The following is a 21,697-nucleotide window of genomic DNA, read 5'->3' as shown; positions in this document are numbered from 1 at the left end:
CGGCGACACACGTCCTCCACGTCAAACATGAGCAGAGCATGTCAAGTAACACGGACACGCAACAGATCATGCGTGTATATTGCCTGTAGCTGTGCATACATCCCCAGAGGTTGACCCCCAGAGCTTATCGTGTCCTTCTTTATCTTGCCTCTTGATAAAGGAAGAAGGAAGGAGCGTGCAGCAAAGCAAGGATGTCCCCAACACTACGCCAGGGAAGGAAGGAGCGGACCCAGAGGGCGTCATGAACCGCACTTTGCCGAGGTACTTTCCTCGGTTGGTCTCGACTGCGCTTTCCAATACTTAGTTGACGGGCTTATCTAAAAGAAGCGACGGGGACCCCAGAAGCGATAACGGCCTGCTAGTCACGGACGGGGATATTGCCGGGTGTCTGCCATGCGGTTGCCTAATTAGGAAGACACCAAGAGACACTACCAGCCTCACATCGATGTGGAAGAAAAAAGACGCTAAAGATAACTACTACTACTACCAGCCTCACAGAACTGTGCTTTCTGATTGGTTGGAATCTTGGTACCAAGAGCCTGGGTGGCGACGAGGCTGAATAATGACATGAGATCATCATGGTGCGAACAAGCTTTTGACCTGCCTTGTTTATCGTCCATTTTTGCGTCTCCCCTTTGCCCCAGAACATTCAGTCCAGCACCTCTGGCGGCGTTTCTGAACTGGAGCGCACTTTGCACTTCGTAAACCAGCCGAAACACACTGCCCTTGGCCGCAATCTCAAGCCACCTCATTAACCTTCCCAGACTCCAGATCCCCCGGCGATGGCGCCATCCTTGGGAACAGAGACGCCGGGACCGGCACAGCCCGTGAAGCTTTCTCTGCCACTGGTGAGCTTGTGACCCAGGACTCGGCCTGCTCGCAGATTCTGCGTCTTGCAATGAGCCAAACCCTAACACAACGCATTCTAACCCATATTCCGCTCGTGGTCTCCAGAAATACCAGCAAGAAATCTTCCAAGAAGTGCGAGCCGAGGATGAGCTGGTCGTGATGGCCCAAGGCCTCGGCATGCTCCGGCTAGTAGCCAATCTACTGCACTCATATGATGCGGCCGGAAATAACCTGATTCTACTGATGGGCGCCAACGAGCGCGAGACTACTTGGCTTGGACGGAGTCTTATTGAGCACAAGATAGCCAGTGGTGCTGCAAAGGCTCGCGGGCTCACATGTGTCGACTCCAAGGAGACGCCCAAGACACGCCAGGAAATGTATGCACGTGGCGGCCTGTTCTCTGTCACCGCCCGTATTTTAATTGGTGACATGCTGTCGGGTGTGATCCGTGCTGAGAGCGTCACGGGCATCGTGGCCATTCACGCTCACCGCTTCACTGCCACGAGTAACGATGCATTCATTCTGCGTGTCTGGCGGGGAAAGAACCACAATGGCTTTTTCAAGGCCTTTTCAGACACACCCGAAGCCCTCACGCGTGGCTTTTCACAGCTGTCCAAAATGCTTGGCTCGCTGTTTCTGCGCAAAGTGTCGCTGTGGCCGCGCTATCATCTCACAGTGGCTAATAGTTTGGAAGGGAAGCGTCATGCTGAAGTCATTGAGCTGGAAGTGCCCATGACTGATGCCATGCTTAGAATCCAGAATGCTATCAAAGAGTGTGTTGAGCAGTGTGTCCAGGAAATCCGCAAGACCAACACCGGCCTTGATCTTGAAGAGTGGGATGCGCGCACTGTCATGCTGCAGAATTTCGACGTTATGATCCGCAGACAGCTCGAGCCCAACTGGCATCGCATAAGCAATAAAACACGGCGCATCGTGGCTGACCTTACTGTGCTACGCGCTTTGCTGCAGTATGTGCTTGAATACGATGCAGTCGCCTTCCTTGAGCATCTCGATTACATCCACGCCACCTACGCGCCAGCCCCCGGATCTCTCCGCAATAATGAGTCACCGTGGCTGTTTCTTGACGCCGCTCAGACCATTTTTGAACTGGCCCAGAAGCGTGTCTATGCCGCCGACCGCTTTTCAACTAGACATGGTGACGACATTGATGCACTTCTCCCAGTACTTGAAGAGATGCCCAAGTGGGCCATTCTTGCTGAAGTTCTTGAAGAAATTGACCAAGATATCCAGAGAGTCGGACCATCTAGAGATGACTCGAGTGGCTGTATCCTGATCATGTGTCAATCAAGTGCTACCTGTCGACAGTTACGAGACTATCTACAGACCATGCACCTTCAACCCCAAAACCCAGAGCAAAGCACCAAGGGAAAAGAAGAGCCACGCAACCATGAACAGTGCCCTTCCGCATCGTACTTGTTGCACCGCAAACTCCGCACATATTTGCGAAGAAAGCGCGAGTTTTCCATCCGCAAGGCCGCACTTTATGCGGACACACAAAAGTCTCTTAACAAGGCCGTTGATTTAACCACTGGCCAACAGACTCGAAGTACTCGCAACACAACACGCGGGGGCCTTGCAGCTAGTAGGCGTCGCAGAGTGCGCGGAGCAAGCATAGTTGGAGGCAATCCATCTCGGACTGAGAACGGTGCCGTGGCTGCTATAACTGAAACATCGGCCCAAGTAGCTAGTCTGATCAATTTAGTGGACGAAGAACAGCCACAGAACCCTGACGTCGAGCAACGTGTAGATCTGGTCCAAGATGAATTTGACGACATGGAGCAGCAGTATGGCCTGCTATCATTGAGTGATCTATTGGTGGTACATGCCTACGACGGCGACGGTGACGATATCATGCTAGAGCAGGTCAAGCCGCGATACATAGTCATGTATGATGTGGACGCGGCTTTCATCCGACGCATCGAAGTATATCGTTCATCCCATAACGGCCGCGATGTTCGTTCATACTTCATGTACTATGCTGATAGCGTTGAAGAAGAGCGCTATTTGTCGGCCGTGCGCCGTGAGAAGGACGCCTTCACACGGCTCATCCGCGAGCGCGCCAGCATGACCCTAACTCTAACGTTAGATGAGACCAAGGACAACAACACCAACGCTGAAGACCAGTTTTTTAGTCGCGTCAACACCCGTATTGCTGGTGGCGGCCAGCTTGCTCGTACGGCGAACAAAGTTTCACCACGCGTCATTGTTGACATTCGCGAGTTCCGTTCGTCGTTACCGCCGTTGTTACATGGCCATGGTATGGATGTGGTTCCATGCCAGCTGACGGTCGGTGACTATATCCTATCCCCGCGCATCTGTGTTGAGCGCAAGGCTATTTCCGATCTCATCCAGTCGCTTAACTCGGGTCGATTGTGGACGCAGTGTGAGGCCATGTTTCGGCATTATTCTACACCTCTACTTCTTATCGAGTTCGACCACAACAAGTCATTTACGCTTGAGCGTTTTGCTGACATGGGAAACAGCGCCTTTGGCTCATCATCGGCTGGGGCAAGTGTCGGTTCAGATCTACAGGGAAAAATTGTCGCACTGACATTAGCGTTTCCACGGCTGCGTATCATCTGGTCATCATCACCATATGAAACTGCGGAGATCTTCCAAAGTCTTAAGAGCCAGGAGGCCGAGCCAGATCCGCGCACTGCTGTTGAAGCTGGCTTGACAACAGGTGATAAGGAAACTGGAGATGGCCACCTGGAGCCAGTATTGCAGGCCATGATGACGGCAATTCCTGGCATCACATCGAAGAATATGGCAGCACTGACTTCGAAAGCGCGGAGCGTCAAAGACCTGGGAAACATGGAAAGGGATGACCTGACGAAAATCGTGGGCCCGGAGATAGCAGGAAAGATTGATTACTTTTTCAAACGGAACTTAGCACACTAGAATGCAAAGGTGGAAGATTAAGAGAGCAAGGAGAGCGGATATGTGGAGGCAGAAGTAGCAAGTCGTGTCGTCGCAGGAATAAAGAATTAACAACGAGTTTAGCCTGTGTCTGCATATTCATGTCACGGCCGTTCACGAAATCAACATCATCAGTATTGCGCTACTAGATTAATGACTATGGCGAACAAGGCTTGTGTATATTGCTATTGCTTTGTTCCTCTAACTACACCGTTTCAATGTATCGTTTCATCTCCCAGTCCGTCACCGCTTCCTCCCATTGGCGCACTTCGTGCATGCGCGTTCCAGCAAAGTGGTCTACGAATGCATCGCCAAATACGTCACGAGCGACGCTGTCCTTGCTGGCGAAGCGTTCAGTAGCTTCGCGCAGGGTTTTGGCCAGTCTCTCGCCCTTGTCATTGTCACTTCCTACCGAATCACCTTTGGCTAAGGGTGGACACGGTAGAGCCAACTGCCTCTTGACACCCCGCCAACCACACCCGAGAATTGCTGCCATGACAAGATGGGGGTTGGCATCCGCACCACATGTCCGAATTTCAAACCGGGTGGCTCCGGGCTTGGATGTAGGGGGCGCAATCATGCGAATGGATGCGCCGCGGTGCTCAAGACCCCATGATACAGTAACAGGAGCCCAGAAATTCTCGACCAAGCGCTTGTAGGAGTTGATGGTAGGGGCTAGCATGGGCATCACATAAGGCAGGCCTTCCAGGACTCCAGCCAAAAAGTGACGTCCCAAGTCTGTCACCCACTCAAGATCCAGATACTCTGGATTTGGGTCTGGCTCCGATCTCGCAAAGAGATTTTTCCCAGACTTCTGGTCAATGACCGAGACGTGGATATGTCCACTGTTACCTGGTAAGCCTTGTATGGGTTTAGCCATGAAGCACGGTATAATATTGTACTTGATTGCTGTAGACTTGAGGGCAAACTTGAATAGGTTGGCCCGGTCAGCCATTTCGGTAATCTCATCATACTCGAGGGCGGCTTCAAAGACACCGGGGCCGCTTTCTGTATGCCATCCCTCAATATCACACTTAAATTTGCGGCACGTCTCAAAGACATCGTAGTAAAAGTTTTTGTTGTGTACCGGCCGAGTCATGCTATAGCCAAACATGCCTTGGGTTAAAGACTTTAGCCCGCTGGAGGTGCTGGCCGTGAGAAACTCGACGGGCGAGGCTTGCGAATCAGGGGTCTTGAAGGTATAGAATTCGTATTCAGCTAAGAGTGATGTGATGTCAGCGCAGGCCAGCCAGTGGACCAAGATCAAATGGATAGCTTACCTCCAGCTAGGGCTCCCATGCCTTCGACCTCGAGTTTGTCTTTAATGCCTCTGAGGAGGCTTCGCGGACAAGCGCAAATAGGCTTCTGGGTGTCTGGATCCAAGAAACTAATCAAAAACAAAGGCACGTTGTCTTCCCAGGGGACGCGGCGGAAGCTTTTGGGGTCAATAACCGCGAGTAGGTCTCGGTATCCGTTCGCCAAGTTGCTGATGGAGAGTTCAGGCTGATAGGTGGTATCATGCATGTCCCAGCCGAAAATAACAGAGCAAAAGCCGAAGCCAGACTGCAACACCGAGAGAAACTTCTTCTTGGACATGAGCTTGCCCCTCAGAATCCCGTCAGAGTCGATGCCGGCGACTTTTACCTTGTCATCGTTGGCAAGGAGGTCGGGGAGGCTTTCCAAGGTAAGTTCTGGCGTGTCTGGCATGTCGGGAGTTTCGCGATGAGGGTCGGATAAGATTGGAGGAGAAAGCAAGCGAGAATCGCACAATCGCACAATGTCCAGGGAAAAAGGCGAATGAGTTGCGGTCCAAATTGCCTCAAGATCAGCTTGAAGCCTTGAGACGTCGTTGAAGTGGGGTAGCTGCCAAGCTATCGGTTAAGTACAAGGAGAGGAGAGCCAGCCAGGAAGCGAGAAAACAAAGCAGGCGAAGAGAGAGGAGAGACAACAAGAGGGGAATAGATAAGTAGTTGATCACAACAAGAGACTGGGCTTTGGTGGGGGAAACTGTGTGTGTAGTTAGTTATGTGTGTATGTATATACATGTGTACACACATAATAATGTGCAATACAATTAATTACTACACTCACTCGAAGACAAAAAGAATTGCCCGAATAGTTTACATAAGGCCTCGCAGAAAGGGGGAAGAAGACAGCGTGGCGAGAGAAAAAAAACCCCCCAAAAAAGAATTAGGCTGAGGGTAGAAGGTTACAACCATGAAATAACTCTAGCCGGCGATTATCGGTTGTTGAGGACAAATCTGACTTTGGCAGCTATCATTATCACCGTATCACAAAGTGCCCCCTCCTTCCTCTGCTGCCTTCCTTCCCTTTTGGGTCACCTCACATGTCTCCTAGCCGGCCGGATAGCTTCAATATATTTAGACCCCTGCATCTTGGACCCCTTGACAATCAGCCCCACCCACACCTGCATTTTGAGAATCCTTTGTTCGTGAAGAAGACTGACGCCAGATATCAGCCGCGATAAGAAGCAAGAATTTATGTACATGCATACATAGTTACATCTAGTCAGTTAGTTACACACTTGACCACGACGTTGCAGCATCCAATCGGAGAGCTTGGGCCGTAGTAGAAGAAGTGGCACGCGCCAGCTCGAGTCGAACCGTCACTTATCACTGCCCTGTGCCCATGCATGGTTCAGTTCACCTCTTCTGGTAGATGGGATGTGATGGAGATAATAACAAGATGGAAACGAGGTAGTTAGCCCACTAGTAGTTGGCTCCTTGCTGTGTATTCAAGGTGCCATCATACAGATGTACATATGTATATACACAACCAATACCTTCAACATTTGAATAACCAACTATGCATTCCGGGCCCACAACTATTCTCCATGATTACATTCAAGTCAAAAGCTTGATAATTACATGATTTTCTGATCTGGGCACGCAGATGTTCTTCTATAGTTATGTGCAGACATATATAACTAGTCAACTACAAGTAGATATCATGAAACCAACAATAAGCCAGTCTTACGGCCCAACTCTAACGATAGTGCTTTATCGTCGCATGAACGAGCCCCTCATGTTTTCCTGTTTTTGTCTACTTACCCACTGCCTTCTTCTGTAGCTGTGCTTTCACCCAATCTGCCACTAGCTCGTCGTTGGGCTGCTGTGTGGGTTTGAAGCTAGTCGGAAGGTTAGGCTGCGAATTGATAACCATTTGACCTACAGCATCAGCCGCAGAGTTCACGGCAACATCGGTGTCCAATCCAGGCCGAGGTTCTTTGCCCTTTCCATCATCTTCCGCTCCCTCCTCCTCATCTTCTTCTTTGATGACGGCAGGCTTGGTGATACTTGCAAGCCAAGCATGTCTTAATAACGCAGTATATGTTGGCCGATGAGCCGGGTTCTTAGCCAAACAGCTGGCTACAAAGTCTTGCGCGATATCGGAATACCCGGTTTCGGGAAGCTTAGGAGCTTCTCCTTTAACGATAGTCTTTGTTGGATCACGTTAGACGTCATCACCGGCGTTGGCAGAAACACGGTGGAAACAAGAATATGATAAAAAGATCAAGAGACTTACGTTCAGTTGTACCAAAATACTAGCATTCACATCATATGGGTACTTTCCCAAGGCACATTCGATGATTGTTAACCCTAGACTCCAGATGTCGCTTTGTACGCCATATGAGCCGTCATCCTCGGTTGCGATGGGATTGCTGTGAATGCGCTCTGGAGGCATGTAGCTCTGGCAGCCAATGTTTGTCTTTGCCTTGCTGGCTACCAAATCACCACTGACTCCAAAGTCGCAAATTTTGATTTGGCCGCGAGTGTTAACTAGGATGTTTGTTGGCTTGACGTCTCGATGAATGATGTTATGCTTTTCCTTGAGTTCGTTCAGACCCAGTACGGTCGCTAGTGTAATGTGCTGCAGCACATCATCGGGTACACCATCTTTGTAAAGTTTATCAATAGACCCTCCATCCATATACTCGATGCACATGTAGACAAACCCGTCTTGCATGAATGCACCATAGAAGTCGATGATATATGGCGAAGCGCACTGATGTAGAATCATGAGTTCTTTGGCAATCGTCTTGAACTTGGCTTTGTCGAGCTCCATGCGAATCTCTTTCATGGCCATAATGGTGCCACTAAGTCCATCGTCATTACCATTTGGGTTGGAGCGGTGGTCTGTTGATATGGGCCTGATGAGCGGGTTGGAACCTGAGAGGCCTCGACCCATGCGTGACTGCTTTGATTTAGCATGCCGGACTTTGTAAACCGTGCCGTAGTTTCCTTTGCCTAGTTCTCCAAGCGATTCGATTTCATCCAAAGACATGCTGTATGTATTGCCATTGGCAAAATGCACACCCTCTTTAGTTAGAGTAGCAGACCCGTTAAAGTTGAGCCAGCCTTGTTCTGGGTTTATAAACTCCCTAAAATCATCTAGTTGAGAGCCGCCAAATGTAGACTTTGATCTAGGGAGGTTGATCGCTAACCCGGAAGCTCCATTATTTACTCCGGATCCAGAAGCTGATGCAGGGGCAGAACCTCCTGTCATGTCAGAAGCGGGCAGATTCAGATTAATGTCCAATCCGCGTCTTGCAGCCAACTTGCTCATCTTGGAAATTTTCATTGGCAATGGCGAACTCTGTGTCTGACCAGGGCCGGCTGGCCGGCCAGGTAGGTTGAGATGCATCGGCGGGGTGCTTGCAACAGTTGAGTGGCTACCTTGGATGGTAGAGGGTGTGAGGTGGCCAGCAACAAGGCCCCCTTTTTTTGACTCCCCGGGTCCAGCGGTGCCAAGTTTGAGGCCCGATTGGCTATTTTGACTGAAAGCGTTCTTGTTGGACGAAGAGCGGCGGTTCATTAAATCCAGAAGACGATTTCCTGATCTCGGAGTACTGGCGGAGGTCGAGGGGGATAGACCCGGAGATATAGCCGGTTGGCGCTGAGTTCTCAACAGACCGAGAGGATTTGTGGATGTATGCATACTCCCAGCATCGGGAATTTGGCGTAATGACGGAACGCGACGGCCGCTATCGATTGGAGAGGGGGAGGACGGAGGAGCCGAGGCGGGGGCCGAGGCGGGGGCTGAGGGAGCGGCAGTATCGACGGAAGGGGTATCGGCACCGGAGGGTGATATGGCGGTGGGTGGAGAAGTAGATGTGGTCTCCGAGTTATCTGGTGAGGTTTTGGACCCTGAGAAGGTACGGCGGGGCATTTCGCGGGGGCTAAACTTTCCAGACATTGTGCCGGTAGGACGACGGCCGACGACGAGTCAAGACTGAGAGTGAGAGACGAGTATTTTGGTACTTTGTTGCGGATAGCGCTATCGTGGCCTTTGTGGCGATTGTATTCTCAAGATTAGGCACTCGGTATCTGGTCGTATTATGTGATTTTTTTTAGGAGGGTACTGTGGTTATGCTGATTTGAGGGGGGGGGGACTCTGGGGTGGGCTTTCAAGTCCGGGCGAGTGACTGTGATTGGGTTGGTGAAAAGCCTCGCGAGATTGAAATGTAACAAGAGTGTAGTCAGCTGCAACTGAATCTTGCAGACAATTCAGTTAGGCTCGCAGCACGTTCGTTTTGGATAGGGCTTTGTCGAGAGTGGCACCGTCCTTGGAAGCAGACTGCAGAAGGCAGAAGGCAGAAGTCCGAGAGTTCAAATGCGGCCGCCACAATCCGTCAACTGTCAGTGGCACTTGAGAAGTACATACATACCATACCATACATAGTTATGTATGTAGTTAGTATGTAAGCACAAGATTGAGGCCAGGTCAGGGGTCAAAGCCGCATAGAAAAAGCACCAAGCCTGGGTCCGAGTGGCTGGCTGACTGATGTGACAGACAAACAGAGATGTGTATGTGTCAAATCTTGGACTATGTTGTGGCTGAATTGAGACCGAGAAGTCTAACAGCTAACTACTAACTAGTCGACCTATCAAGTAGTTAGAACTAGCTAGTTAGTTGGTTGGGGAAGAATAATCAAAGTGGTATTTCTCCAAGTATGCTGTCAAGAGCAGGCTGGGAGCTGGAGGGCGTATGGTATGAAATGTTACATATGTGCATCTGAGAGGCTAGCCCGACAGAAACGATAACAAATGCCGGAAAGAATTATTAAAGGAAATCAAAGAAGCCACCACTACTTTTGGCCACCGCCGGACAAGACAACAAAATGGAAGCTTTCCTCGGTTGAAACGAAACACCTAATGACGGCTCTCCTGATTCCAGGAGGGCGAACTCTTAGGGCTGGGGGATCCAAGAGGACTCAAGGGAATCGGGAGACGTCGCTACGTCGAGAGATTCACCGTCGAAGGCGGCGTAGGAGTTGAAGCGTGTTTGGATTGGTGAATCTTTGCACCGGAGCCAGTCTCGACGCAGGAATGCAGATGGTGAAAGAAAGCGTGGCAGACAAGATGAACAACGAGTACTATTCCGGACTACTAGTAGCTATTGTCAGCGGGGTTAGCAAGGGGCAAGCAAGGCCAAGTATGCACATACACATGTACAAGCATGATGTGTTATGTGTGTATGTATGTATGCACATACTGTAACAATGAAAGCCATGAAAGCCTTTATCCGCCAACATAAGTAGCATAACTTGACTATGATATGGGCTTGTGAGTAGGCAGATACACACATAACTAGTTACACAACTACATAGCTACATAACCAGGTATCTCCTTCTTCCGTCCTTCTCCGGTCTGTCCAACCCACGCTGCTTGACAGACGTGTGAAGCTGTGTATAGACTTTTGAGAGGATCAAGGGGACAGAAAAGCGGGGGGGCTCTAGCTCCAAGATCTCTAGGAGGGCCACAAATATGGCTACAAGAACCATACCGTCTGCACTAACTAGTTATCCAGTTAGTTAGTTACTCGATGCAACAAACTACCCAAACGTGTGTACAGACCCAAGACAAGCAAGCCCTGAGAATTGAAACCCTCCCACGCCATGCTGATGCGAGACGATCAAGAATCACAAGGTATAGCTATACATATGTATGTATGTTCATGCATAAATATCAAGTAGTATGCATAACAAACGCCATATCCTGTGAATGCATCTCATCACATGTCTAGCCCTACCCGGAGGACTCTCCCCTATTCGTAGTAACTAACTATATCGTGGGTTTACTGGTAACTAACTACCAAATTTTGGCTTCAAGTTTCATCCGTCGACAGTCCAGGAATTTCGCTCTATTCAGTGTGATTGATGATGATGGTGAGCTCGAAAACTACGACAATAGTGCGTTTTTTGTGATTACTGTAAAAAAAAAAAAAAAAAAAAAAAGATGATGAAAACAACGCCTTCACGCAGCCGGAGCTGCAGCACATATGTCTCTTGGCTCTACAAGAATTACGCATGTTGTCTGGAGACTGGATTTGGTAACACCGTTACCGAAATGTTTATCCACTTTGGACCTAAGGCCGGGTTGTGATCCAAGAACATTATGGGAGGACAATACACACGAATTTGAGCCACAGAAAACAGAGCCCGCTTCAACAAGGACGAGCTCAAGAAATGCGGCAAATAACGGAAGCCATGGCAACAAATAGACATGATCAGAATGTGCGCAAAGAGACGCAGTCGCAGCCAAACAAGGAAATTGAGAGGACAAGAAGGAAAGGCAAAGCCAAAGGTGAGGGTGGGGCACGTACAAAGGTGAGGAAGATGGAAGAGATACGCACTCAAGTGGAGACTATTGGTGAAGAGGAGGAAACGCTAAGGAAACTAGGTGAGAGATGGTCGCCATTAGCTATTTTACATGACCTGTCTATGTATATGGAATCTTGAGGGGAAAACAAGGACCCAAAATACAAATCATCGTGAGATTTATCAAGCTTGAGCACCGTAACAGAGCCATTCCCTGGTCAGTGTGGCTAAAAAAAAAGCGCGCCAGCCACATCCATAAGTTGTCAGCCACATCCATAAGTTGTCAGCCACATCCATTTACATAACCAAGTATCGCCTGGATAAGTAGAACAGGAGAACGAGAGAACAAGAATGGCTCTAACTACACATGTCAGACGTCTGAAAGATTGATTGCTTTTGCGCTTGTTAGATGTGTGTAGTTGTGTTGGTAGCGACTAGTTAGTACTACAGACAATGAATATAAAAAGGAAGAAAAAAAGGAAAAGAAAAAAGCCACATGCTCACACACACCAAACTCGCACAGTACAAATAATTTCTTGATCTGGTTCGACGAAAGTGGACAAGGGTCTGAGCCAGCTGTGAGGCGCAAGCTAAAGCACGGAACGTGAGGCTGTACAGCGTTTCTATTGGGCGCACGATGACAGGCTCTCAGTGCAGGTATACTTCTGTCTGCAAATACATATGTATGTACAACGGACTGGCACTGTCCTGCAGCTTTAGCTTGGGATTGCGGCTTAGAGCTTCCTGGGTCGAGAAAACAAAAGACGAATTAGGGCGGGAGAACAGGGATATCGTGATACAGAAGGAAGGGGTATGGAAGTCAGAGATGAGTTGAGTTGAAGAGCCCAAAGAGCCAGAGCATCAAGAAGTCTCAACGTGACGTCCAGCCTGGTCTGTACATGCATACTTTCATAACCACTGGCTCTATATCATGCCACTATGTATGTACACAGATGTCGGCATTGCACAAGATGTGTCTAGGATGGATGGATCAAGAGGCAAGAGAGGGAAGCGGCGGCAAGACGCATGGGAGACGGGAATAAGCTGTGTGTCTTGCGATATGTACACACATACATGTGTATGTGTACATTATTATACGTACCCAAGTAATCAACGAACCACACCGAGTTGTAGTTAACTAGTGATAGATTTGAGATTTGTTTGGTTTTGATGTTGGCGCGGAAAACAAGGGCGAAACCTGGCACAAGGTTTGATGTGACACTGAAACCAGATTGCAGAGATCAGGTTAGTCCCGACTATCTGTGTACATGTGTACTTAGACGGCACAGGTGAGACTGGCCAGTGTAGCTAGAGATTTTAGATGTACTAGTTAGTACTAGAGCTAGGCTAGTAGCCAGCATTGTATGCATGTACATACATACTCGAGAGGCCTGGGTGACAGACGGCCCAACCTATCACAAGCAGGTGGCAGTGAGGCAAAGGAGGAGGGCGAAGGAGGAGGGAGGAAAAGACGTTATCAGCACAATAAAGCCCAATAACTAATTAGTTCGTTAGTTAGCTAGTTAGGCTTTTAGAGAACTCTTCCTTAGTTGTTCACCGTCGGCAACTGCAATCTTATTTTGACCAAAGCTCGCCGTTCTTATCAATTGTGTCCAAGCCGTTATGCTTGTGTACAGAACGCATATATACAATACTTATTTAATGTTTTCTTTTCTTCTTTCTGCTCTTTTTCCCTCTTTTTTTCTCTTTTTTTCTCTTTTTCTTTTTTTTTCCCATTCTTTCTTTTATCTTCCTTCAGCCTCGTTTGATCGTCCTTGGACTCTTCTTTATCTTGGCCTGCTCTCCCTTCAGATCACCTTCTCCATTTTCTACATCGTCTTCTTCCATTTTGCTTCTCTTCTTCTCAGGCCTTATAATCAACCAATAAATCCCCTTTGTTGCGAATTCTCTCGACTGTGTGCCACTCCGCGACAACCACCCAGTGGTCGCCATCCGCTAATTTTCACACCATCACCCCCCGTCGTCGCTTCTCTCCTCACTGCAATCTTTGCCATACGACCATCTTGACTTCAGCCCTGGGCTGCAATTAACAACCCTCGCTCTCTTGTACCTTGTGTACCCTGGGCTTGCACGAAATTACTACTGCTTCACATTCCGACTCGACGACTAGTCCTCCACCCCACACCGACGCATTTTAGCTTTCGCCGCTCCTGGTCTGATCAATGACTTTAGGCTTTGGCAGCCCACACGTGGAGGTCTTGGTCTCAAGGTTCGTAGTGATGCCCCTGAAGGCTGTTGAAGCCGGTGGCCATGAGTCTCATCCAGACTTCATGCACCTCGTGGTGCTGGTTATGTCGGCCGTGATGGAGGTTGTGTGTGTGAGTCTGCCAGGCTACATCATTGCGCGTATGGGCCACTTTGACGCCGAGCAGCAAAAGTTCCTGGCCAATCTGAATATGATGTTGTTCACACCCTGCCTAAGTGAGTAATGCTTGATAAGCCTAGTTGCTTGCTAAACACATTATACTGACCTACATCTCTAGTCTTCAACAAGCTGGCTTCGCAGCTCAACGCCGAAAAGCTCATTGATCTCAGTATCATTCCTGTTATCTTTTGCATCATGACATTTGTTTCCTGGACTACCTCCCGCATCGTTGCCAAGGTCTTCGGCTTCAACAACAGAGCTTCAAACTTTGTTACTGCAATGGGAGTTTTTGGAAACTCAAACTCACTGCCAATTTCTCTCGTTCTGTCGCTATCTCAAACGCTCAAGGGTCTCCACTGGGATCGCATTCCAGGGGATAACGATGATGAAGTAGGCGCCCGCGGTATTCTCTACTTGCTCATTTTCCAGCAGCTTGGCCAGCTGGTACGTTGGAGTTGGGGCTACCACGTTCTTCTAGCTCCTAAGAGCAAGTATTCCGAGTACCAGAACGACTTCATCGAAGACGCTCGCTCCAGCACCGCACCCACCGAGATTGGGTACAGCCATTCTACAGATGATTTGAGCAACTACGATCCACCAGGCCGCACTCCGTTGGCCTCCTCATCGCGGGCTTCTCATGCTTCTCTTCACCACTCGGATGATGAAGATGACCTGGACGGCTCCCACTTTGCCATTTACAAGCGGTCCAGTGACTCTCAGCGCCCATTGTTGGCGCCTGATGATGAAATCTCGCCCAGACATTCATTTGACGAGTCTGCTACTGGTTTCAGCAGCTATAATCAGCAGAACAACTCCCTTTCGCGTCTCGGCAATCTCCTGGTGCCATTCAACCGCGTCTACTACAGCATGCCTCCAGTTGTTCAGTCCCTGTTATCTGGCTTCAAAAGCTTTATTACTCGCTTCCTTATTGGGGCTTGGGACTTTATGAATCCCCCTCTGTGGGCTATGCTTTTTGCTGTTATTGTTGCTTCTGTACCATCCCTGCAAAAGCTGTTTTTCGAAGAAGGCTCCTTTGTCAACAACTCTGTCAGCAGTGCCATCAAGTCTACCGGAGGCGTTGCAGTGCCTCTTATTCTTGTTATTCTTGGAGCCAACCTCGCCCGCAACACACAAAACACAACTAACATGGACCCCGAGGAGGAGGAGTTTGGCGGCAAACTCCTGGTGGCCTGTCTTATTAGTCGTATGCTTCTACCAACCGTCATTATGGCACCCATTTTGGCCCTAATTGCCAAGTTTGTGCCCATCAGTATTCTGGACGACCCCATTTTCATCATTGTTTGCTTCCTTCTCACCGGAGCTCCCAGTGCACTACAGCTCGCTCAGATTTGCCAGATCAACAATGTGTACGAGGGTGTCATGTCCAAGGTTCTTTTCCAGAGCTATGTCGTATGGATTCTTCCGTCGACCCTGATTTTAGTTATGTGCGCTTTGGAGGTTGTGGAATGGGCGAGTATGTCTTGAAAAAAATGTGTACAACACCTGTGTCGCTATTATCTTTTTTTTTCTTTTGTTCGAGTCTTCTTTGCCATAGTGGGTCTTGTTTGCATCTCTTTTTGTCTCATATTTTGCATTTCATTTGTGTATCTGCCTTTCTCGGGTTCTTTTTTTTTCTTTTTCGCTGGCAGTCACTTTAGGCGAGTTTAATCACTATTTGTGTACTTGTATCCGACTTTGTTTTATTTTAGAGGTTAGAAAATTAGTTGGTTTGAATGGTCAACAATTGCATGCTATCGAGGAACGGCAATTCAGAAATTGTGCACAAATGATCTACAGACACCAACCATTTATAGTTGGGCCTCTTCAGCTGTTGCTTGCTGACGCATTCCTATTGCTTTCCTTGGCGACAACCTCCAGATCTCGTACACAACCCTTCCAGTCACTGACTCGCACATCTTTGATCTCTACAAGCAGCACTCGAACTTCCTCGCCTGCTAAAAAACACTCTCTGCCTCCATCCTTAGGCGGACTAGTGCCCTCGGTTTGACGATTGAAAGATATGCCATCTTCGCTGAAGGTGTTGTTCTCAAGATGTTGTCTGCGGAAATATTCCTCTTCTGCTGAGCCAGGTTCCAATATACGCGCATTGCCATTAATGGTAGCGCTTATGCTTGACATTGCGCTGGAGTTGAGATTGGCAAGCAGAGCAGCAAGAGATGAGCGCGATTCGGGTGCAGGTGAGCCTCCGCCGGATAGGCGGCGTGATGACGTAGGTGGGCGATGGGAGACCCCTATGAGGAAGATTTGTTTAGAAAGTGGACTATCAAATACACCAGAAAGGCAATACAGCACTTACAGTCGTGAACCAACAGAGACACATTGTGGTTCTCAATAATGTTGTGAACCTTCTTGGACTCAGGATTGCTTGTCATCACTACCAGTGGTGTTTGGGAATAGGGTGAGGACGGGAGATAGGTATAGTTCATGAGAGAAACATGAGGCTGGTTGTTGGTGCAAGTCGCAAGATGCAGCTGTAGCAAACCAAGAGTGTCAGTAAAGCTTCAAGGCTTCAAGCATACGGTGACAAGAGTTACATACAAAGCGTGCATTCTCAAGGCACTGCACAACGTCTCGTGGCAGGCTAGTAGTTTGTATGAGATGGTTCTCGCCGAGAGAAGCCTCGGAGTTGAGAGGGTTGTGGGCCATGGTCACGCTTTATTAGGATGTAGACAGAAACGGGGAACACGAGACCAGAAGAAAGTAGTCGTGATGTAGAAGGCAGGAAAATTCAGAAGCATCAAGAAGGTCGGCGTGGAGGGGTTCTCAAGGTTTAGAGCTCAGGCAGGCTTAGTGATGAGAGCTTGCATAAACAGCTTGGTAATCGCTGCTGACTAACGGGTCTTACAAGCCCCACATAAGACTCCGAATAATGGGATGTAATTGGATACAGATTCGTATGAGGACTCAAAGTAGACTAGCACCTACGGATATAACGAGTTATCCATGTGTGTAACTATGCAGTTGTGTAGTTATATCTACAACTACAACATATTTCGCGAGACCCGGACTTCTCAACACGTAGTTGGTGATAACAAGCATGCCTTCCTGGTGGCTCAAACATCTATCGAGACGACACAACCGAAAACACAAGCGGTTGTTACTCAGGCCAGCCAGGCTGTCACCCGAGCCAATCAAGCTACTGACTACATCAAAGATAGCTACGCAAAATTAACAATCTCTGCCTGGAGGCCCTATTGATGGACTGCCATCCACTTCTAATGACCTGTAACCCGCGAAAAAAGCGATGGGGGAATACTTGGTCAACGAAAGCTAGAAACCCTACGACAAAGAATTCGCCGTCTACCGAACAATCCTAGCGCTCACCTTGTGTGCTATTCATTGTGCCCCTGATCCCCCCCCTCTCCTCCCTTTTAGTGATTGAAGTCTTGCACATGCCCATGTGATGTGTGATATTGTGAGTGGAGTAATATCGGTTAGCTACACAAGCCAAGTAAAGCTTGTGCTAGATCAGTAAGAAACTAGTGCGAAAACATACGTAGTTGAAACTTTGTTTCCAGTCACGACTCAAAAAGCACCAACAAGTGTTCTGGTAAAAACCAGCTTCGCTAACCTCTCCCGCCACGCCACACTCCATACAAACCCGATCATTATCTGCCCTTATTGAATTATCATTTGGCCCTTTTGCCGTTAGTCCTACTACTTCCATCACTGTTCAACGACAGCCGGAACACTCCTTCTTTGATGACCTGCCCCAACAAATCACAGTGAAATGTTAGCTAAAATAATTCATGAGAATCTCGGCTATCCGCGTACTTACATATGTCCTTTGTCAGGCTTGCTATTGCGCACCACAATAAGCTGCTCGTGGCGTGTGGTCTTGGAATGGTGATGATGATGATGTTTGCTCTTCTTCTTGTCCTTCGCCAGCCGGTCGCTGAGAGACTCAATCTGGACCTTGAACTGCACACCTTCGGTCTTGAGAGCTGCTGCGTGATTAGTCATGGCCGTGAGTTCGCTCTGCAACCGCTCGATGTCTTTTGTAGCCTTCAACCACTCAAACTCGAGCCGTGAGTTGTGTGCGGTAGTCTCTGCTACCTGCAACTCCAGCGACTCCTTTGCTTGAGTCAAAATGACAATCTCTGTAGCAGCGTTGGTCTTCTTGTCCACTTGCTCTTGTAGCTTGCCGTTGACGCTCGTGAGTTCAGCTAGTTGTGCGTCGAGGGCGTCCTTAGCCGATGTCAGCTGAGCAATGTTATCCTGAGCTGCCGCAAGGTTCTCCTCCAAGCTAGCAGCCTTGGCAGCCATAGCTTCAGCTTCACCAGTCGCAGCACCCAACTTGGCCTGTGTGTCGTCCTTTTCGGCTTCGGTTGTTGACAGGGTTGCCTTGACAGCTTCGAGATCCTGGACCAGGACACTCTCTTTATCAGCAGAAGATGCATTCAGGGCGTCCAACTGGGAGCGCAGGTCCTCAACCTCGGCCTTAGAAGCATCCATGCCCGCAGTTAACTCTGTGAGCTGAACCTTTAACTCGGCGACAGTGTCTTCGGCAGACTTTTCTGCAGCTGCAACGGCTGCAGAAGCCTCCAGCTCGGCCTTAGCAGCTTCCAAATCAGCCTCAACGGCGGCCAGCTTAGACTCCAGGGCAGATTTGCTTTCGTTTGCTGCATCCAGCTTAGCATTAGAATCAGCAGCCGTCGCTTCAAGCTCGGTCAGGTTACTCTTGAGGCCTTCAGAGGCAGCTTCAAGTTTGGCAAGCATTTCATCATGGCCGGCACACGTCTCCTTCTGGGCAGCCAGTTGACTTTCAAGACGCTCCTTTGCACTGTTGACGGTCTCGTTTGTAGCTGTGAGGGCCTTATTTTGGAGCTGAAGACTAGCCACTACCTGGATCAAAGCGCTCGTCTGCATTCCGTAAACCGTGTTGGAGTGCTCGGGATCTTCAGCCACTTTTAGCTTCTCACGCTGGGTGTCGAGCTCATTTTGGAGAGAATTGAGCTGCTCGTGTGCCTCATTGATTTCTCCCATCATCTTCTCCTTCTCGGCAGCGTCAGCCTCAAGGCTTTTGACAGCCTCCTCGCGCTCGGCGACCTCCTTCTGTAGCGTTTCGAAAGCATTAGCTTGCTTCTGCAATCGACTGCGCAGCTGCGATAATGTGACTTGATCCTTTTGTGCGTCGACCTCCAGCTCAGCAAAGTCCTCACGGAGCGCTGCTAGCTCATCACGTGTGTCGCTCAGATCCTCGCCAATGAACTCACGTTCACGGGCACTAGAACGCTTTTCCTGGCGCAATCGATGCTTAGACTTGGCCAATTCGGCACGAACCTTTTCAAGCTCAGCAAGAGTAGCATAAAGTGCAGCGTCGCTTTGGTCCTTTTTGGATCTCAGATCTGCCATTTCTCCTTCGGTGATGGTTGGGAGAGCTGCTTGGAGCCGGCGGTCACGGCGGACCAACTGCCGGTCGCCATAATCCGAGTATGCATGTCCAGGATCTGACGGAGTATAGCGACGAGCGAGGGCGTAGTTGGGGGAAAGTCCAGGTGGGGCTGAGTTTGCAGCAGAATCAGGGTGTCGGACTTGAATTGTCAATACTCGACGTTTTGGAGAACGGCCCACAGAAATTACAGATGGAGAGCCGACGGAGCCGGTTCCGCCTCTGTTAGATGGTGACCCTCTGTAAGTAACGACACCTTTTTGCGATGGAGCAGCTCCTGTGTTTGAGGGGGCTACTCTAACGGATGTGGCACCTCGCTGAGACAAAGTTCCCTTGTATGATGGGGGCTTGGTGCCGAAGCGGCGTGCAGGAGCCAAAGCACGGCCCGAATGGACAGAGCGGGCAGCAATCGACCCGGGGCCAGTAGCGGACTTGGCACGAGATCCAGGATCAACCCCGGGGCGCTGGCGATAGAATGATGAACGACTTGGGGCGTAGTTGGAGGCAGCACCTTCGCCGTCAGACTCCTCCGACCATGCTTCAGAGTCACTTATCCCTCCTCCTTCCTGATTGGTGTCATAGTTGTATGGTGTGTTTTCGATAGCTCTGTTTTGCGATACAGGTCGAGTGGGCGGAGGCGAAGGGATGCCGGCGTGAGGGAGACGGGCCATGGGAAGACCACTGCTGTCATATCCCATTTGTGGAGCAGGGAGAAAGCCAGTGCCGGTGCTACTATGCTCATAGGTTAATTCCAGGCGCTCATTACACTCGCGCAACTGGTCAAAGCCCATGACGCCTTCTTCCGGCATGGGCAGGGCAGGCTTGAAGTTGACATCGCTTGGGGGCACACGCGAAAGTCGGTCACGAAGGCGTTCGGGGTCTGGGCCACTCTGGTATGCAGCCGAGTAAGATGTACTACTGGTCGTAGTCGCTGCCATGTATGTTGTAGCAGTGGAAGAATCGGGCATGTCCCGCATTTCGATCCGTTTGACACGATTGGGGGGCGGAGAAGGAGTCCGGGAACGGGGTGGATGCTGGGGCCGCTCGTTGGCGTCGGGGAACAAACGCCGGAGGAACATTGTGGGGGTGAATATTTATGAGAAAAGAAGGAGGAGAAGATGGTGATGTGTTCGGGAAGGGTGAAGGGCGACAAAAGAGCAGACAGCTCAGGAGAAGCGAGCCGTCAAGAAGTTGATTGGATACCGGATAGGCCTAAAGCGTGGCCTAGACCTCGTTGGCCGAAGACAGGGCGAGATGAGATAGATGCCCCAAACCTGGGGAACAGACGGAGACTTCAAGAAGGAGAAAAGAGTTAAGAAAACACCCAGGACCAAGAAATGAGGAGAGTCCAAAAGTCGCCCAGATGGAGGGAAATAAAATGAAAAGAAATTTGATGGTGGAAAGATTTGGGAAATGACAAGAAAAAAACAACACCGTAGTTAGGTAGAAGACATGTGTGTATGAATGTACATGCACAAGAGAATCTAAATACACGAACTACATGGACCATCAAGGCCAAGACCGGGGCTAATCCATGGATACATATATATATAGTTAAATATGTATGTACTCCTCTGTTACGCAATGCACGTCACGGCCGAAGAGCGCACAATATTGGTCCTATCATATAAGCTACAGCATGGCCTCACTTCTGCTATCCTCCCTGAAAAAAAATAAGGAGGCGTCAACTGGCGCATCTGTCTCATCGCATAGCATGAGGCGCCAATAAAAAAAACAGATGAAGTTATGTGTTGATGCGCCCAAAAGGGCTATGCAAGCCACTATACCGACAGCCTGCCTAACCATGGCCCTTTAGAAGCCAAATGTAATCCCTGTTCACCTCATTGGCCTCATTCAGATACCAGCAATCCTTGGCCTTCTGGGGTTGGGCAGCAAGATGTAAGTCGCTACAAAAACAAAGCTCATCATGAAAAGTAACGCGCCATCAACGATGTTTAGATGTGCTCTGAACGTATCTGTAACTCTAACAAAATTCTAGCAGCATGAGCAATATGCGAATAGAAGAAAAGCTCGTCAACCAAAACACACATCCCAGCTTGGCCATTCCTTTAAAGCAAATTGGGCGTTAAGGACGACTATGACCGCCAATACCCTCGAGTCGAGTCAGCTCGACTGCAACACCCTCATCACCATTTCCAATAACCCAAGCTAACCACTTCTTTTCAATCGGCTTAGAACTTTCCTATCTGGTGAGCATCTCGTACTTTGGCTGATGTTCTCCAACATCAGCCTGTTCGGCATGTCTGTTGCCAGTCTTGATTTCGTTAGTGCATGGTGTGTCGTTGCAATCTGCTAATTGTCGGTGTAGAGAAGCTCAAAAAAGGGCTGGGCTAGGCCGAAATCGACAATCACAATGCAATGTAAGGCCGCGGCCGCTCAGATATGAGCCCAAGTTGTGCAAGGGGCAAGGGACAAAGAGAGCACAAACCTTGTTTTCGCCTGCAAGCCAACCCGGATGGAGGCACCT

The 21,697-nt window shown here is 49.3% G+C and overlaps 6 protein-coding genes across 6 annotated transcripts; 2 read left to right on the top strand and 4 right to left on the bottom strand.

Annotated features, from left to right (window-relative positions):
• Window positions 1–782: 782 nt before the first annotated feature.
• BROUX77_001548 (uncharacterized protein) lies at window positions 783–3,771 on the top strand (the record flags this gene model as incomplete). Its single annotated transcript, XM_073745989.1, has 2 exons — window positions 783–848; window positions 955–3,771. The coding sequence occupies 2 exons, from the start codon at window positions 783–785 to the stop codon at window positions 3,769–3,771; spliced, it is 2,883 nt and encodes a 960-aa protein (XP_073606630.1).
• Window positions 3,772–3,994: 223 nt separating this feature from the next.
• On the bottom strand, window positions 3,995–5,496 carry BROUX77_001547 (uncharacterized protein; the record flags this gene model as incomplete). The annotated part of the gene is made up of 2 exons (XM_073745988.1): window positions 3,995–5,007; window positions 5,070–5,496. The coding sequence occupies 2 exons, from the start codon at window positions 5,494–5,496 to the stop codon at window positions 3,995–3,997; spliced, it is 1,440 nt and encodes a 479-aa protein (XP_073606629.1).
• Window positions 5,497–6,852: 1,356 nt separating this feature from the next.
• On the bottom strand, window positions 6,853–9,006 carry BROUX77_001546 (uncharacterized protein; the record flags this gene model as incomplete). Its single annotated transcript, XM_073745987.1, has 2 exons — window positions 6,853–7,248; window positions 7,336–9,006. The coding sequence occupies 2 exons, from the start codon at window positions 9,004–9,006 to the stop codon at window positions 6,853–6,855; spliced, it is 2,067 nt and encodes a 688-aa protein (XP_073606628.1).
• A 4,587-nt stretch (window positions 9,007–13,593) lies between these two features.
• BROUX77_001545 (uncharacterized protein) lies at window positions 13,594–15,281 on the top strand (the record flags this gene model as incomplete). Its single annotated transcript, XM_073745986.1, has 2 exons — window positions 13,594–13,852; window positions 13,915–15,281. The coding sequence occupies 2 exons, from the start codon at window positions 13,594–13,596 to the stop codon at window positions 15,279–15,281; spliced, it is 1,626 nt and encodes a 541-aa protein (XP_073606627.1).
• A 339-nt stretch (window positions 15,282–15,620) lies between these two features.
• Window positions 15,621–16,463, bottom strand: BROUX77_001544 (uncharacterized protein; the record flags this gene model as incomplete). Its single annotated transcript, XM_073745985.1, has 3 exons — window positions 15,621–16,048; window positions 16,114–16,288; window positions 16,356–16,463. 3 exons carry the CDS (start codon window positions 16,461–16,463, stop codon window positions 15,621–15,623), a joined length of 711 nt encoding a protein of 236 aa, XP_073606626.1.
• Window positions 16,464–17,591: 1,128 nt separating this feature from the next.
• BROUX77_001543 (uncharacterized protein) lies at window positions 17,592–20,288 on the bottom strand (the record flags this gene model as incomplete). The annotated part of the gene is made up of 1 exon (XM_073745984.1): window positions 17,592–20,288. The coding sequence occupies one exon, from the start codon at window positions 20,286–20,288 to the stop codon at window positions 17,592–17,594; it is 2,697 nt and encodes an 898-aa protein (XP_073606625.1).
• Window positions 20,289–21,697: the final 1,409 nt, after the last annotated feature.

Source organism: Berkeleyomyces rouxiae (genome assembly GCF_048999995.1).
Source record: "Berkeleyomyces rouxiae strain 22BRR77 chromosome Unknown BrBRR77_ptg000002l, whole genome shotgun sequence".
Classification (NCBI taxonomy): Eukaryota; Fungi; Ascomycota; class Sordariomycetes; order Microascales; family Ceratocystidaceae; genus Berkeleyomyces; species Berkeleyomyces rouxiae.
Note: the sequence above shows the minus strand (reverse complement) of the source record. Positions and strands in the feature narration are given on the sequence as shown.